Source organism: Vicugna pacos, chromosome 27 (assembly GCF_048564905.1).
Source record: "Vicugna pacos chromosome 27, VicPac4, whole genome shotgun sequence".
Lineage (NCBI taxonomy): Eukaryota > Metazoa > Chordata > Mammalia > Artiodactyla > Camelidae > Vicugna > Vicugna pacos.
Window position 1 is genome coordinate 21,950,404 of NC_133013.1, and position 15,596 is coordinate 21,965,999.

General features: G+C 51.6%; 1 protein-coding gene across 9 annotated transcripts in view; it reads right to left on the bottom strand.

Moving 5' to 3' along the window:
• Positions 1-15,596, bottom strand: part of ARNT2 (aryl hydrocarbon receptor nuclear translocator 2) — a 163,878-nt gene that overhangs the window by 100,755 nt on the left and 47,527 nt on the right. For 5 of the 9 annotated variants that reach the window (XM_072950898.1, XM_072950902.1, XM_072950901.1 and 2 more), the window contains exons 4-5: positions 7,924-8,137; positions 3,590-3,803 (exon numbers count right to left, since the gene is read on the bottom strand). In XM_072950898.1, coding sequence (XP_072806999.1) covers positions 3,590-3,803; positions 7,924-8,137 — 428 coding nt within the window. Of the gene's footprint in view, positions 1-3,589; positions 3,804-4,131; positions 4,376-7,923; positions 8,138-8,388; positions 8,529-8,584; positions 9,145-15,596 lie in introns of those variants that run through there. The other 4 variants (XM_072950899.1, XM_072950905.1, XM_072950904.1 and 1 more) reach the window with 4 other exon arrangements.

Below are 15,596 nucleotides of genomic sequence, written 5' to 3' on the forward strand. Positions count from 1 at the left end.
TTCTGCACAGCTCTTGAGTTTCCAAGGGCCATTGCTGCCTCCCTGCCCCCAGGCCGTGCCAACCACAAGGAGGGGTTCACAGGAACGGGGCCCAGCAGGGGCCTGGGCACGTGGCCCGGAGCCAGGGACCTGGTGTTAGCTTTTAGCTCCTCTCCTCCGACCTCACACCAGTTCTTAGATTGGTGGACTAAATGCTATATTGGGCCCTTGGGCAAGAAGCGGAATCAGAGCCGGAAGGGTCCTAGGAAATTTCTTCTAGGCTGAGAGAAGTACAGTGAGGGTCAGAGAAAAAGGAACTTGCCAAGATCGCAAAGTGAAAACCAGAACCGGGCTCCTAACGCCCTTTCCAGCACTTTCTTTATCAGCAGTGCTGCTGCTGCTGGGTCAGGACTCCACCCATTTCCTTTCTCATCGTTACATCCCAGTTTTTACTCACAGACAAATCAAATGACTGCGCTGGCCCACACCATCTCACAATGCTGGGTGTCTGTTCTAAAAAGATTTCAAACATCTGACCCCCTCTTCATTAAACCTCTCCAGCCAGGGGAGAAATTTAATTCCACAAGAAGAATCCATCATCACGCCCACCCCAGTTACTGCAACTCTGTGCAAGCATCACCTCCCTGGGGTCCCCAAGCCGGCAGGGGGGTCTGCGGGCCCCACTGTTGTTAGGTGTCTGGCCCCCTCCCACTGTGCCCACGCCACACCCCACGTGCTCAGTACAGGCCGCCCTGCAAGTCCTGTGGGAGGGACGTGGACTCAGTCCTGACTGAGAGGCTCAGGGAAGGGGAGCTCTGCCGGACCGAGTGGGCCAGGCTGCCCTCATTAAATCGCCCCCACCCTAGCAGGCCCTGCCTGGCTCTCTGGCCCCACTCCCCCTCTCCCACCCTGACTCCCCACAAGTGGGTCCTGTCACCTCTTTCTGGGCCTGAAACCAAACATGCCTAAGGACAGGAGGGCTGAGAAACCCTAGTCCAGTATCGAAGGCATCAAACCATCCCTGAGGTTTTTTATTACAAGTTTTTATTACATCTGCACTTTGGGTGGTTACGAAGCCCAGCTCTTGCCCAAGGGCCCGGTCCTGGGGGCCAGTCCTGGGGGCCAGCAAACCCCTAAGGCTCGCCCTAGTGGCAGCCCGGCTGCAGTGAGCTGCTCCAAGCTCTCCCTTGCTGGATCAATAAACTTTTCTGTTGTATCTCCTGGGAGATTCCCACGACACTCTCTGGCTCTAAAAGAGACCGGTCCTCTCTACTACCCTAGGGACAGGACCCACCTCTCCACCCCACCTTCTTCCTCCTAAGAGGGGCCTGGCACAAGAGCTCAGAGGCCTGGTGATTCACTGGGTCTTCTTCGGCAACTTGGAGGACCCCCTCTACTACACTAGCTCTAGCTGCCCGGGCCACCATCCAATGTTCACTCCAAAGACATTTCTGTCCAAATGTGGTTCACACTATCCGTTTAAATGCTACCAGACACATTAAGATTTCCCACAGACAGAAGTGTCCACCCAAGTCCAGTGAGCCGGTTAGCTAAACCCTTGTCCGGAGCCTGACCTGCCCTTGACCATCACTTCCCCCACCAACTGCCCCAGCTGGGTCTCCTGACTGGTTTCAGAAAGCCACATCCTGTGTTCAAATCCTGAAGTCTGGAAAAAGACAGCTCTTTCCAGCGAAGGTGATTTCAGCTGTCACACCTACACCCCCTGGCTGATTTATGTTCACATCCCTCATGGATATTTAACTTCACAAGTGTGTTCCTTAGGATTTCTACAGGGAGTTCTCCAGGCTGTGGGATGCCAGAGCGTATCTTTCTCTGAGTCCGTTTCAGCACCTCTGCTTTACAAGCACATAAAGCTCACTGCCAGGTCACGTGTTTCAGGAGGCACAGCGATGAGTACGGCGTAGACTCTGTCCTCACACCTTGATCCTTTATCTTCTTCCTCCCTTTTATATGTCATTGAAAACCAACACTGAGAAAATTATCATTATGGATCAGAAATGGCTGTAATCCTGTCACTTTTGACAACCTTGATTCAGTCTTATCACAGATGTTATGGGCTGGACTGTGTCATCCTAAAATTGAGGTGTTGAAATCCTAGCCCCCAGGACCTCAGAATGTGACTATATCTGCACAGAGGGCCTTTAATGAGGTGAATAAAGTCAAAGTCAAAAGACTGGGGCCTTGGCCCAACAGGACTAGGGTCTTTATAAGACGAGAGAGACAGAGGGACACCGGGGGCGTGTGAACAGAGGAAACTCCACGTGAGCACAGAGTGAGAAGGTGGCCGTCTGCAGGCCGAGGAGAGAGACCTCACCAGAAACCAAAGCTGCCAACACCTTGATCTTGGACTTGAGTCTCCAAAACTGTGAGAAAATAAATGTCAGTTGTTTGAGCTGCCCAGTCTGTGGTCTTTTGTTCTGGTGGCCCTAGACGGCTAATTCCATGAGCAAAGCACTGCCTCATTTATTCACCAGGCTTCTGCTGAATGCCTGCTGAGTGCAAAGCACTGAGGGAGGCACTGTAGGCGGACCCAGATGTAAATGAGAGTCCAGCAGCTCTCAGGGTGGCAGGGAGAATGCACTGCACAAACAGATCTACTATAAAGTGGGATGCAAGTGTTGTGGTATAGTCAGCTCCACTGCAACACTTGTTTGGAAAATGCAAATTTGTTCCAATGCCATTAATATACTGCGGGACAATCTGAGCAGAATGCAAATTTTGTGTTTGCTTACACATGATTTCATCTGCAAGAAATACTGGATGAACACAGAAAACTGTACCCAGCTGAACGGAGCCACACAGGAACACATAAGACGCACACACTCGGGCACACACCAGCTCCCTCAGTTTACCATGTGTGTTACGAGCCACACCCATCTGTATCCCGTGTTAGGATTTTGATTTCCGCCTGATTTCACATGATTGTCCTTGCACCATTTCACAACAACAGCCAAGTGGCAGCTCTTCCAAGGCTCATTTCCACAGGTAACCTTCAAGTCAGTTTCAAGGTCAAGTGTCATATTTATGGTAATATTTACAAATTTCTTAACCATTTAACGTGTAAAGCTGTGCTCCCATTTTTTAATTAGGTTGCAAATTTTTGAGCGTTGTTTTCCTAAGCTAGGCCTACTTTCCCCCATAAGCCCCTGTGGTTTTTCATTTCATGATTTTGTACGCTGCAGTGATTTTTTACAACGTATTTTGTGTTACAGCAGCGTTGACTGTATTTAAGTGTTTCAATAAGAAACTTCATTTCAGGTAAGTAAGGCCTGGGAAATAAATGTATGATCAGGTTCACAAATAATTAAACGCTGGAGGCAGACCCTCATTGCAGAGCATGCGGCTGTGACTAATGTGTCAATGATGCCTCCTGGGGCAATATTCCCTAATTGCAGGTAAAAATAAGAAAAAATGATAAATTAAAAACAAATTTGTAAAATGTTACAGAATGAATGAAGCCATCACACAAGCTAAGTCAAATAAGTCCCCCAATTTTAGGCAACTTCTTCTGGCCTCCAGCTTCCTGATCTGATTAATAGAAAAACTTTTCTCGAGGATCAAACAGCGTCACAGAGAGAGCCGCACTGACCTGTCATCGAGTTCTCTGACGTGCACAGCTGCTCTCTCAGCTTCTCCACGTCGTCAGGATGCACCTGCTCGTAGAGGGTGCTCCCGAACCACTCTGACTGCGGCTGGTTCAGAACTGGGGTGACGGAGTCAGACACATAAATCACTCTCCCTGTCTCAGCCGCCACTACAAACAGAAATCCATCAGCTGCTTCCAGGATGAGATGCTTCAGTTCCTGGGAAGAAAAGATCATGATTAGGACCAAGCAAGCAAGGACAAACTCAAGCCAATTAGCAAGGTCTTAGCAACCTTCGACTTCCATTCAGATATTCACTGTGATACACAGACAGGTTTGGAAACTTGGTTTTCATTGGAAAAATGAGCTTTAAAAATGCACAAAGCTTATTCTAGCCCTAAGATACAATAATTCAAGACACTGTTAGCCCTGTTTTAACTAGCCCTCTCTTAGGGACAGAGGAAATTTCCAGCCCAGGGGAATGAGAGAGCAAAGAGTGATCACTAGAAGGTACTGGGTTGCCAGAGGCATGAATGGCCTCACCTACCTATTCAAACTGCAGTCATGTCATTGGAGCAGAAGGGCCCGGTACACACGGTGCTCATGGAAGGGAGGGATGGATGATGGGAAATGAGAGGAGGAAAGGGACCACGTGTCTCCCCAGCCACCACCTGCCACACTGCCAGTGCACTCTTATTCCTCTTCTCCTCCTTACTTTCTGAGCTGAATGCTGGCAGGGATATCAGAGTATCACCTTCCATCTGCATGTCTGTCAACTCTCAGGACTCTCTGACAGCCAACATCTCAAGAAACTCTGAGAGTAATCCCCGGAGGTGGCAGGACGCCTTGCATGGTTCATGTCACTTTACGGTGAGAAGAGAGGTTAGTTGCATCAGCCCTGGAGTCACACTGACTCACAGAGCTCATGACTGTCAGTAAAGGCAGGAAGGAAGCTGCCTGGGATCAATGAATGGGTGGCTTGAAGCTGTGCCATCATCCGGAGAGGGACAGAGATGCGGCCAAATCATCTGTGTTAAAATGAGATGTCTTTTCTTTGCAGTGCCCAAAGGCAGCTCAAGTGAGGCCGCCTGCCCTGTCACTCACTTCAAGCTAAGGAGCCCTTTCCTGCTGAATGAAACGGGCTCCGTTCCTGCAGGAGTTGGGGAACTATCTCTTCCCTGTGTGCTGGAGTCCACGGCCACCTCTCCAACCACCCCAGACACTGTTTAGGCCCCAAAATACAAAGGGATCCTTCCGGTCAAACACTTTTTGCTGGGAGTCCTTTGTTCACGTGTAATCTTACGTGGAAGCCCCACTATAACTAAGACTAACACAGACTAAGGGCCACCTGTGTGGAGGCAAAAGACAGGACCTGGGAGCATCTGGCTCCGCCCTCAGTCCAGTCCCTGGTGGGGGCTCGGAGAACCCAGAGGTTAGCAAACGTGGGTCTGCTGGTGAGCAGAAGCTGGGGAGGTTTGCAAGTGTCTCCGAGCCCTTGGCTGAGTCAGAATTCTAACATCCTCTGCCTGGGAAACTGGACCGCACAAGCATTTTTTAAGGAAAAGTTTATTTTGTCCATTTCCCTTGCTTGGCACTTCTGCTGGTCCGCGGCACCTCGGTGCTCGCTGTGTTCGGAGGACTGGGTCAGCAGCTTTATTTTCAGTATTGAGAAGATCTTCCCAACAGGAAGGACTGTAAAAAATGACACAGATCGTCTGGGAAAATAGAGAATTGTCTGGGAAAACAGAGAATTCCCTGGTTCTGGAGGAGAGGAAGCGGACACTGACGACTTCATTTATGTTTTCATAGGTTCATCCTGTTTGCGAGGACTGTGGGAAGGGCTCACGGGACAGCACCTCACCCTCATCACAGGCCCCTCGTTCGACACCCTCCCCCTTGACTTTTGTCTTCTGGGAGCACATCACTCGTGACCAAGGTCCTGCGCCCTGAATCCAGAAGGAGCTTTGCCTCTATTCCCCAGTTAAACCAGCAGGGAGGCTTAAAAGCAAGGAGACCGTCAGCTGTGCTCTTCCACTTCGCTGCTCAGCTCTGGCTCCTTATTTAACGTCTTCAGCTTCTGTTTTTTTCCACACTTTTTTTCAATGAGATTTTGTAAGGTTAATGAGACCTTGTGTGTGAAGGACTTAGTAAAGGCTGGGCGCACAGCACGTGCTTAATACATGTAGCTGTTACCATCAACAACCTACCAAGGGACCGAGAGAGAAATACAGGGAGGGATGCATCTAACTTGCAGAACTGCCTTCTCTCTTCACTCCAATTTCTTAATCCTTAGTCACTTAAAGATAAACACATTAATTTTAAGTTTTGACCCAGCAGGATTTCTGCAGATTAAAGAAATGCAGAGAAAAAGGTTTTTACTGACCCTGTGGTTAGAAGGTACATAATTCATTTCTGTCTGCTTACCTACCAGCGATTCATCCTTTACTGTACTCCAGCCTCGGGGCTAAACCTTTTACTCTGCTGCCTTCCCTACCCGTGACCACCATCCAGTGAGGCAGAAGCCATCCCTGTGTTCCTTTCACAGAGGTGGAAACAAGGTTGGCTGGGCGCCGTGCCCCAGACCACGGTCCTCCATGGCCTCCCAGTGATGGTCCATCCACTGCCAGACCTCCTCACACCTGGAGGCAGGAACACGCGGGCACTGGGATGACTAAAGTCCTTGCTGAAATGTCTACCACACAGTAATAAATGTTAGCTCCTCTTCCCTTGCTCTTTTTCCAAATCCAACTCCCCTGACATGAAGAGATTCCTCATTCCAGCAGAATGAACGATTCTGCGTCTTGACACGCCCTCCTCACCCATTCCTCTGAGGCTCACCGTTCTCATATCCAATCTCTTCCTTCCCCTCTCTTTCTATGCACATGCTGGGGCTCCTCCACAGCCTGCCAGTGCTGTCTCTCTCTCTCTCTCTCTCGACCTTGACAACACCTAACATTTCTTAACTGCATCCCTGACAACACATCACTTTCCCTTTCCCCTGCCTGCACCATATACAAAGTGTTTTCATCGTCCCATTTATCCCACAGACGCCCTTGGATTCAGAAAGCTCTTGTTCATCCACAGATGAGCAACCAGAAGCTGAGAATGTCTGCCGATGTGCGTGCACAACAACTGACCAGCACACAGAAGAACAAAGATCCGTAACACAGGCCTTCCAGCTCACAGGACGGTCAAGTTGTACACTACTTCCCACTATATGTACAGATATACAGTGGAACATTACTCAGCCATAAAAAGAATAAAATAATGTCATTTGCAGCAACATAAATGGACATTGAGATTATCACTAAGTGAAGTAAGCCAGATAAAGGCAAAGATCATGATATCGCTTATATGTGGAATCTGAAAAAATGATACAAATGAATTTATTTACAAAACAGAAAAAGACTCACAAAGGAAGAAAAAAAAAAGAAACAGACTCACAGACATAGAAAACAAACTTATGGTTACCAAAAGGGAAGAGGCGGGGAGGGATAAGCTAGGAGCATGGGATAACGTACATAAACTACTGTACGACACAGGGAACCATATTCAGTATCTTGTAATAACATACAATGGAAAAGAATCTGAGAAAGAATAGATTCATAGACAATGGAATTACTTTGCTGTACACCTGAAACTAAAACAACCTTGTAAACCAACTATACTTCAATAAAAAAATTACTTCCTACTCACCATTCTGTGTGTTTGCTCCACCCAACTATGCAAAGACCAAGAACAGCTGTTAAAAATACAGCTTTGGGGTCTGGCCAGCCTGTGGCGACCCCTGGCCACCACCGAGCAGTGGGCTGCCGCTGTCTAAGCCTTCACTTCCTCGTCTCTAAAGCAGGGATGAGTAACAGTGGTTTTTTCTGAATTTAGAATAAGGAGTAAATGAAGTCATGCACAGAGAGATATGACTTCGACTCGGCTCAGGGTAAAGGCTGGCTAAGTGCTGGCTGGTAGGATCCTTGTCACTAAGATTGTGGTGACGGCCACCAAAACCTTTGCTAGGACTATCACCGCCACTGCCATTCTAGCACATGAGCACTGTGGTGTTGCTGACTTTTCCCTGTGTCAGCATGCTGAGCACATCGTTCAGACAAGCAATGTCTTTTTCTGAGAGACACTGGAGATAAAAGAGCAGAAGACACAAAGTTGGACATTCCCCTGAAGAGTTTCCTAGTGAGCGACGTGTCTTGGTTTCACGCCCAGCTCAGCCTTTCACCCCATTTCCCCATGTAGCTTATCTCATCTTGGTGACACAGTCATCCCCTCTCCCTCCAGCGACGCCAGCACCAGGGGAGAAGGGAGCACAGGCCAGAGACGAACGGGGTACCTGCTCTGTCAGGAACGAAGGCTTGTAGGCGCCATCCGTGGACTTGTTCCCCGTGCCCCGCATGGACTTCATGTGGGAGACGGCCATGCGGAGGATGGTGAGCTTGTCCGGCTTCCGGGCCAGCGCGCTGCACGTGGGCACCATGTCGGACAGCTCCGTGATGTACTGGGTCATCTTGTTCCGACGGCGCCGCTCGATCTCACTGTGGTTCTCTCTTCCCGAAAGCACAAGATCAGGAAGGGGGGGAAAGAGAAGGGTCAGACCAGGGGTCACTATCTGATAAACGGCACGTCATTAACGCCTAGTGCCCAAGAGACAGACTAACCCGTAACGGCCAATTCAATGGCTAATTCAACACATCTTGGACAGAGCAGCTCCCTGACACCTTAGCAGGGTCTGCCACGGTCTGTGTGTGTATAGCGGGAGAGGGCAGGGCACAGGCTTCCACAGAAGCCCCAATCTCACCTCTAAACATGTACTGAAATCTTCTTACTGTTCCATGTACCTAAGTACCCTTTAATAAGCATAAAGAATGAAGACTTTATTCTCCAGGCATCCAAAGTGAGCCCAATACGCTTTCCACATGAACCCATGAATCCATACACGCTGGGTGCGCACACACACGGGCTGGAGTGACCATCTGCTTGCATACGTGACTTACTTTGATTTACAGTCAGAAGCACGCCTCGCCTGGACATCCTTTGTGTCACTGAGCAGACAGCCATGCCACAGACTTAATTCACATAAAGTTGCGAACAAGCCTTTGCACATTTTCTACAGCATAGTGACAGGACCGGTGCATCCAGCTTATTAAACAACAGAGAGCCAATTAACAGCCGAGCATGGCCAGGCATGACCGAAATCAGCCTGGGTGATGTGTTAAGTGAAAAACTAGTAAAAAGGGATGGCAGACTGTTTCTGTCTCAGGATTGTCACCTCTAGGCTTGAAAGAGTAACAGCCCACCCAGTTCGATGACACTGAGACAAAGTTGTTCCTTAGGATAGAAGAACTGTCTAGAAATACATCACACATCTGTGGTAGGATTTAGGGTTTCACAGGTGCTCAAAGTATGAGGGCGACACTGAGAGCAAGAAAGGAACAGCCCCCCGGCAGGGCTGCCTCACACACCGTGTGTGTGCACTATGCCTCGCCCCCGCCTCCCAGGCTGGGAGCAGGTGACAGGCAGGCCTGATTACAAGCAGGTCGCATGTGACCATGCAAACCAAGGGGGAGCAAGGCTGCGGGGAGCTGACCTGGGCACCCGGTGAGCACCTGCTGTGGGAAAAGCCCTGAGCCAAGCACCCAAGGGGATGGGACGAAGGAAGCAGGGAAAGTCCCACTCCTGTCCTCAAGAGTTTAGTTAGGCTGGTCAAACATCACCTCACACAGTGGAAATGAAGACAGAATGTGATTAAATGCTCCTAAAGGCACAAGGAAGTAGGAGAGAATGAGAGGAGAGGAGGAGGGGGTCCTGGGGTGACCAGAAGGAGCGGGGAGGAGCTGGGAGGGAGCTGGCCCTGATCTGGCAGCAAGTAAAGGGGACATGTTCTGGGAGGAGGATCAGTAAGGATCAAAGAAAGGGCTGCAACCGGGACGGAGCATTTGTGGGCAGGAACAGACAGGCCCGGACGGAGGGGAAGACCTGGGCTCGGGGGAGAGGGCCGAGGAACCAGCAGCAGAACAGCCTGGAAGGGCTGCCAGACCACAGAGGGCGCTGCTGCGGGGGTGGGCCGCCAACAGGGCCTGCACCTTCCACGCCCCTCTGCTGGCCTTGAGGGGGGCTCGGAGATGGGTGAGTCCTGCTGGGGGCAGGCAAGAGGAGCCAAGGGCAGCAAGCACACGCTGAAGTGCTTCCTTCCCTCACACGTGGTCTGCGTCAGACCTCTTCTAAATACCTCCCAGGTCTCTTTTACCCTCTCCCAGCCCACGTCCGGTGCTCCCGGCCCACGCCCGGTGCTCCCGGCCCATGCCCGGTGCTCCTGGCCCACGCCCAGTGGCTGGTACCACATCTGTATCCCCTCCTTCTCATCTCCTTGCGACCTGCCTCCCGCAGGCCAGTCGTCTTTCTCCAGTCTCATCACCCTCAGTCTGCATGCTGTGGTCAGACGGCTATTTCTAAAATCCCAAATCCAGCCCTTCCTCTCCATCCCTGCAGTGGTGCCAGAACCTACAGAGCCAAGTTCAAGCCCCTGACGAGCTACCACGGCAACAGCTCCAAGACAGGACCCAGGCACGCCTGCTTATGATACTACTTCCAAAAGAGCCACATACCATCTTGCTTTGTAAACCAACAGTGGGAAAGGTCTGATTCAGGAAAGGTCTTCAGCACTTCTCGTGCAAGAGAAGCAACTGTTCCCTCCAGCCAGGGTGTCAGACTGTAGGAGGAGACCCTCTGCAGAGGAGCAGGCCAACTGGCCTTCAGGGTTCGGCTGGGGAACAGGGGGATCTCGGAGTAGGGTGTCCATTCAAGTCCTTCCCAGCTGGCAGCAGCCTCCAGCAATACCAGGCTCATGGCCTCTCCTCCCCTCCCTGACACCAAGAGGGAGACTGGATCTTGTAGCTTTTCAGGGCACACCCTTCCTGTACTGGCCAGCCCTTCCTAGGCAGCAGGGTAGGGCACTGTGAGAGCCAAGAAGGCCCGAGGCAGGCGTGGCCACAGCCCCCGAAGAGAAGACCCACAGAGATGCACCCAGCTGGGCAGCTCCCCGCGCCCAAAGCTTCTGCAGCAGCAGCAGAGGATGCCCCCTCCGTGGGAAGGAGGCAGGCACCCTGCCCCCAGGAGCCACGCAAGGCACGGTTTTCTGCAAAGCAGCTGTAAGGCACCCACATAGTTAGGCTGAAGATGAGGTTCAGGCAAAACACAGAGAGATGAAGTCTGAGAAAGCCCAGGTCCTCCTAAGAGGGGGCCCAGGCCCAGCCTCTGGTCACCCCCGTTCCCAGGGATCACACTTCCTCCGTGTTGCTACCGCTTACCTCCGGCGCACAAAGGCCTCTCTCAGCCATTACCGCCCTGCTCCGCACAACCGCCCTTTGGGGAGGAAGACCCTGAGGCTCACAGAGGACTGACTCACCAGGATGTGAACTAGGCTCCTTAGCCGAGCGCCACCTGGTCTCAGAGTCAGAGCTGGAACGCCGGGTGACACTGACGGGCAAAGATACCCAGGGCTCTCTTGGGGGGGAAAGGCCTGGAGGCTTCGAGAGAGACACAGGTCTCCCCAAAACTGTTTCCTCCCCTTCTCCATCCAGTCCTGGTGCTACCTGGGCACCAGCAATTCAAACCAATGTTAATCTCTGTGTGAGAAAAGCCGAAGGCACTGGGGACCTTAAACAAGGGGAGAAGGGCATCAGAACAGCAAGTCAGACACGAGAGCCCAGCGTCTACGAAGGGGCGACTGGGCCAGACAGCAGAGGGCTGGCTCCACCTGAAGTGGGGTTCACTCCCAAGTGTCCTCAGCCTAATCCCAACCCCAGCCCCCTGAAATGGCAAAAATGTTTCAAACTAAACTCCCTAGTAATGTGGTTGCTCACAGGCTGCACTGTGCCCGGTCCCACCCAACTTCCCTGCCAGCCGTTCCTGGTTCGCAAGAACTCAGGATGTCGAGGCAGGAGGAGCGTTTGGGAAGGTCGGCAGTGCTCATCCTGGGTGTTTGCTCTGCAGTGTCAGAAGCTCAGCTGAAGCGCTCCCTGCTCTAAACAGAGCCCACATGGCCAGTCTGGGCTGTCCCCCACAACGTGACTGATAAGATGAGGACCCGCAGAAAAGGGTAAACTTTGCTCCCTCCTGGCCGTCCTCTCTGCATCAGAAGTACTTTGAGCATCTTCCCACCTGGAAACAAAACGCCCAGCTCTCTAAGCTAAGACGCACAGATTGAGAATCCTGGGACATGGCAATCCTTTACTTTTTCTGCTGGGAAAGATCTCTGCAGGACATGCTCACTTGGCGTATTTTTACCTTATCAACTGGGTTTTGATGATCATAGCTATAAATAAAATGGGGTAGTACATTCAGAGGGAAAAATTAAAACTAAAACATCACCACAACCTAGAGAGCCAGAAAAAAAAGATGCCCACAAGTGTAAATACTGTTCCAAACCAAAAGGAAATATCAAAATGCGTGTGATGGAAAAGGAAACGTCAATTCTGAGGAAACTTCCCTACCGTGGACATCTTTACTTCTAGATGATGTTGGAGGCTCACTGGTGAAGCCCTACAAAAGATACAGATCCTTCTGGACTGATACCATCAGGTGCCACCGTGTCCCCAGGGAACAGGCAACAGTCACACAGATGATGGGCAGAAACTGGGGAAAGTCAGTGAGAACCAGTCCTCAAAGGGTGAAGGGTGACAGAGAGGCTAATAAAACCCACCAACAAGGACTTTTGATTCCAAGTTTGTAGACAGCCCCACGCACTGTAGCTGGATTCACAGTCACAGGTGTGAACCTGTCTGTAAGGTCTCCTGCGGCTTCTGAGAAAGGGTGCGGAATGAGTGGGAACACGGCAAAATCAGGTTGACAGTATGACAAAATTAAAGGTTTGGGAGTGAATACTTGGTTGTTCCTAAGTTATAAATCTAATGCTTAAAGATATTTCTATTTCTTAAAAATATTTCTATTTTTCACAGTTCCACTCTTCTATTCTAATGAACATTACACACATACACATACACATGTATGTACAGATGTGTCCGTCACATGAGCAGTTACATGATGTGTGACTTTGACGCTGCTGCTGACGGCTCTGGGATGTTAGCTGTCCTACTTACGAAACAGTATTCAGGACGACCTCTGACCCCAGCTTCAGGCACGGGGGAGATGCTGGGACTCACTAGATTATCGACCGGGGGCCACTCAAGCAGGAAGAGCCCTGAACTGCTCAGCATGATGAACGGGTTCTGGCCCCTCCTGGTGTGTGGGGACACAGGATCTGCTGGGCAGGACAGACATCCACCTCCGGAAGTCCAGGCCCGCCCGCGCAGGGAGGGGTTGGGGCTGGGGCGTGTGGGGGCTCACGCCGGCCTCCACCAGCCAGGGAGGTTCATCTTCAGAGCAACACTTTCCGGTGTGTAATCAGTTTTCCCGGAGGTGGAGAGCTCACCATCTGCTGATGGGATGGTGACTTGATAACTGGAATTCCTGGAGGCGTGAGGTTGAGCCCAGCGGTCTCTTCCAGGCCCAGCCTGGGAAGAAAGGCCCCTCCAAACCCCCGTTCCTCTCTCATCTGTGGCCAAAACGTCTCCCCCTCTGACACTCAGACATCCGTCCCTACCACCCCCTAGGCTCCTGGTGATTGTCATCATTGGCCGCCCACGCAGACGGTGGGGACGCTGCACAGCCGTGCCAGGGGGCACACAGCCCACCTTTCTGCCCCATCACCTCTGCCCCTGCCGCCTCCCTCCCCCGCCAAGCCTCAGCCAACCTCTCCCAGAGCTGCGACTCCCCACCACCTGCACACAACCTCCACCTCTCCTGCTCTCCAGATTCTCACAGAATCAGAACAGTCTTCATTCGTCTGTAGTGGCCAGAGGCTCACTGGTGCACCTGAGAGGGAAGTAAGGATGCTCCGGGTTGAATTCCAAGGAGGCTAATGGAAGGTGGCTTGAACTCGGTGTGGAAGGAGAGCTGAGGCCCTGGGATGTGGCAAAGCGGGTGGGCTTCGGGGCATTTGGAGCCCTGCAAGAGGGGATCCCAGAACGCGTGTGTGTGAGCATCTGCGCGTGCATGTGTCCGCACAGGTGTGTGTACGTGTGTGGCGTGTGGGCTCCTGCACGTATGTGTCTGCACGTGCATGTTCAGACGGCAGGGGGCAGCTTCACGCTGCTACTTTGTTCTATCCGAGGCCTGCTGTGATAAGGCAGGAACCAAACCAAACTGGCTCTGATTTACCTCCTGTGTGACTGTGACCGTACTTCCCAAGTCAAAAATTGAGACATGCCGCCTGATGACAGGTCGGACAGTTGAACTGGAGACCACACTCTAGAAAAGCTAGGAAAGCTGGTGCACAAACATCAGGGGACAGATCATGGCACAGCATTGTGGCCAGATTCTGAGGCAGCAAACTCTGCTGGTGAGATGCCCACATCTCAGCCACTCTCTCTTCCAGGGCCGCACTCGAGGGGCTCGCTTGGCTGACTAAGCAGAGGAGCAGGAAACGGAAGTGGCCCCGAGACATGCCGTGCCCACCACTGGCAGGAGGCAGCCTGGAACAGCCTCTCCAACCCTCCCCGGACGGCAGCCAGAGCAGCTGGCAAAGTGGAGGGAGGGGGGGACTCGCCTCTCAGATCACCCACCGGCTGATGGGTCCACCACCTCTCCTGCTGCCATAGACTAAAGTGGCCCCCAGCTCCCACAAACTCACCCCCACAAGCACCAGCCTACGTTGGAAGCACATCCCATTTCTCCCTCTTATTTTTAACATGCAGGGGAAAGGAGAAGGTTCACAGAAGCCTAGGTCTGAATCCTGACTATATAAAACCTGACTCACTGATGGACTTAGCTACCCAGAGTCTAGGGTTTCTGTATCTCACCGATGGGACCTCATACAATGAGCTCTCTGTATCCCCGCACTGTTATTTCACCACTGACACTGATCTTCCATGTCAAACTAACGTCACTCCTCGTCTCTCTCTTCCTCCTTCTGTTCTGAGACCCAGGAGCCATCATTTCCTGAGGTCAACATGGTATGGAATGTTATCTCAAGGGGAATTTTGATCCAGAGAGTTCAAAAGTCATCGTTTCCTCATAAAGGGAGGCTGTGTAAGGCGAGAGCAAACCGCCCTTCACTCCGGGGCCAGCTCCCTCCCAGGAACAAAGCGCTCCCTCCTACTAAAACTTATCCTAAGAAATGCGTGGACGTCCAAGCTGGGGTTCTGTCTGCACTGAGGGGAAATCATACTCGCTCCTGCTGTTGAAACTCAAGCCTCATTTTGATTAGAAACTCTGGGTCATCAGAGATCAAAGCATGCTCCACCTCCGCTCTGCCGTCTCACCCAGGCCGGCGCGGGAGGCTGGAAGGTAAATTTCTCAGGGAGAAAACACATGAAATGACAAGGCTTTCTGTGGACTCGGAGGCTCCGGGAGGCCCTGGACTAGTAATAAGATGCATGTTCCTCTTGGATTTGGGGAAAGTGTGTTTAATTCGCGACCACAACACAGGTAAAAGGAATCCAACCAAAACCAACCGCCGTGGGGATGAACAAACCGGGGGAGGCCGTGGGTCCAGGGCTCAGCACGGATGCCGTTCTGAAAACCTCCACAAAATAACCGAGGCTGTCAGTCCAAACTGCGGACTGTGGGTACCGAACAAAGGTACCTGTCGCCTGGGGTGGGCTTTGGAAGTCATCAACAACCAGGAATGAGGAATGCTTGGATGGTGGAGAGGAATGTCGAGGGAGCCCCTTCTGTAAGTAAACTGAGTACAGATGGGAATTTTGCTAAGACTGATGGAATGATCTTTGCCTTTCTCTCGACGTTGCTAAACTTCCTACCATAAATTAAACAAAACAAAACAAAACAAAAAGAGCCGTGGGACTGGGCCTGCTTTATCCTTCACGTATGTAACACATACACCACCAGCAGCATCCTTGGTCCAAGATTCTTCTGTGAAGTGGTCCATACTCAGTACAGCCCCACAGAGCCTAGTCAGAGATGCTGTCATGTGGCCAGTGAGTGATA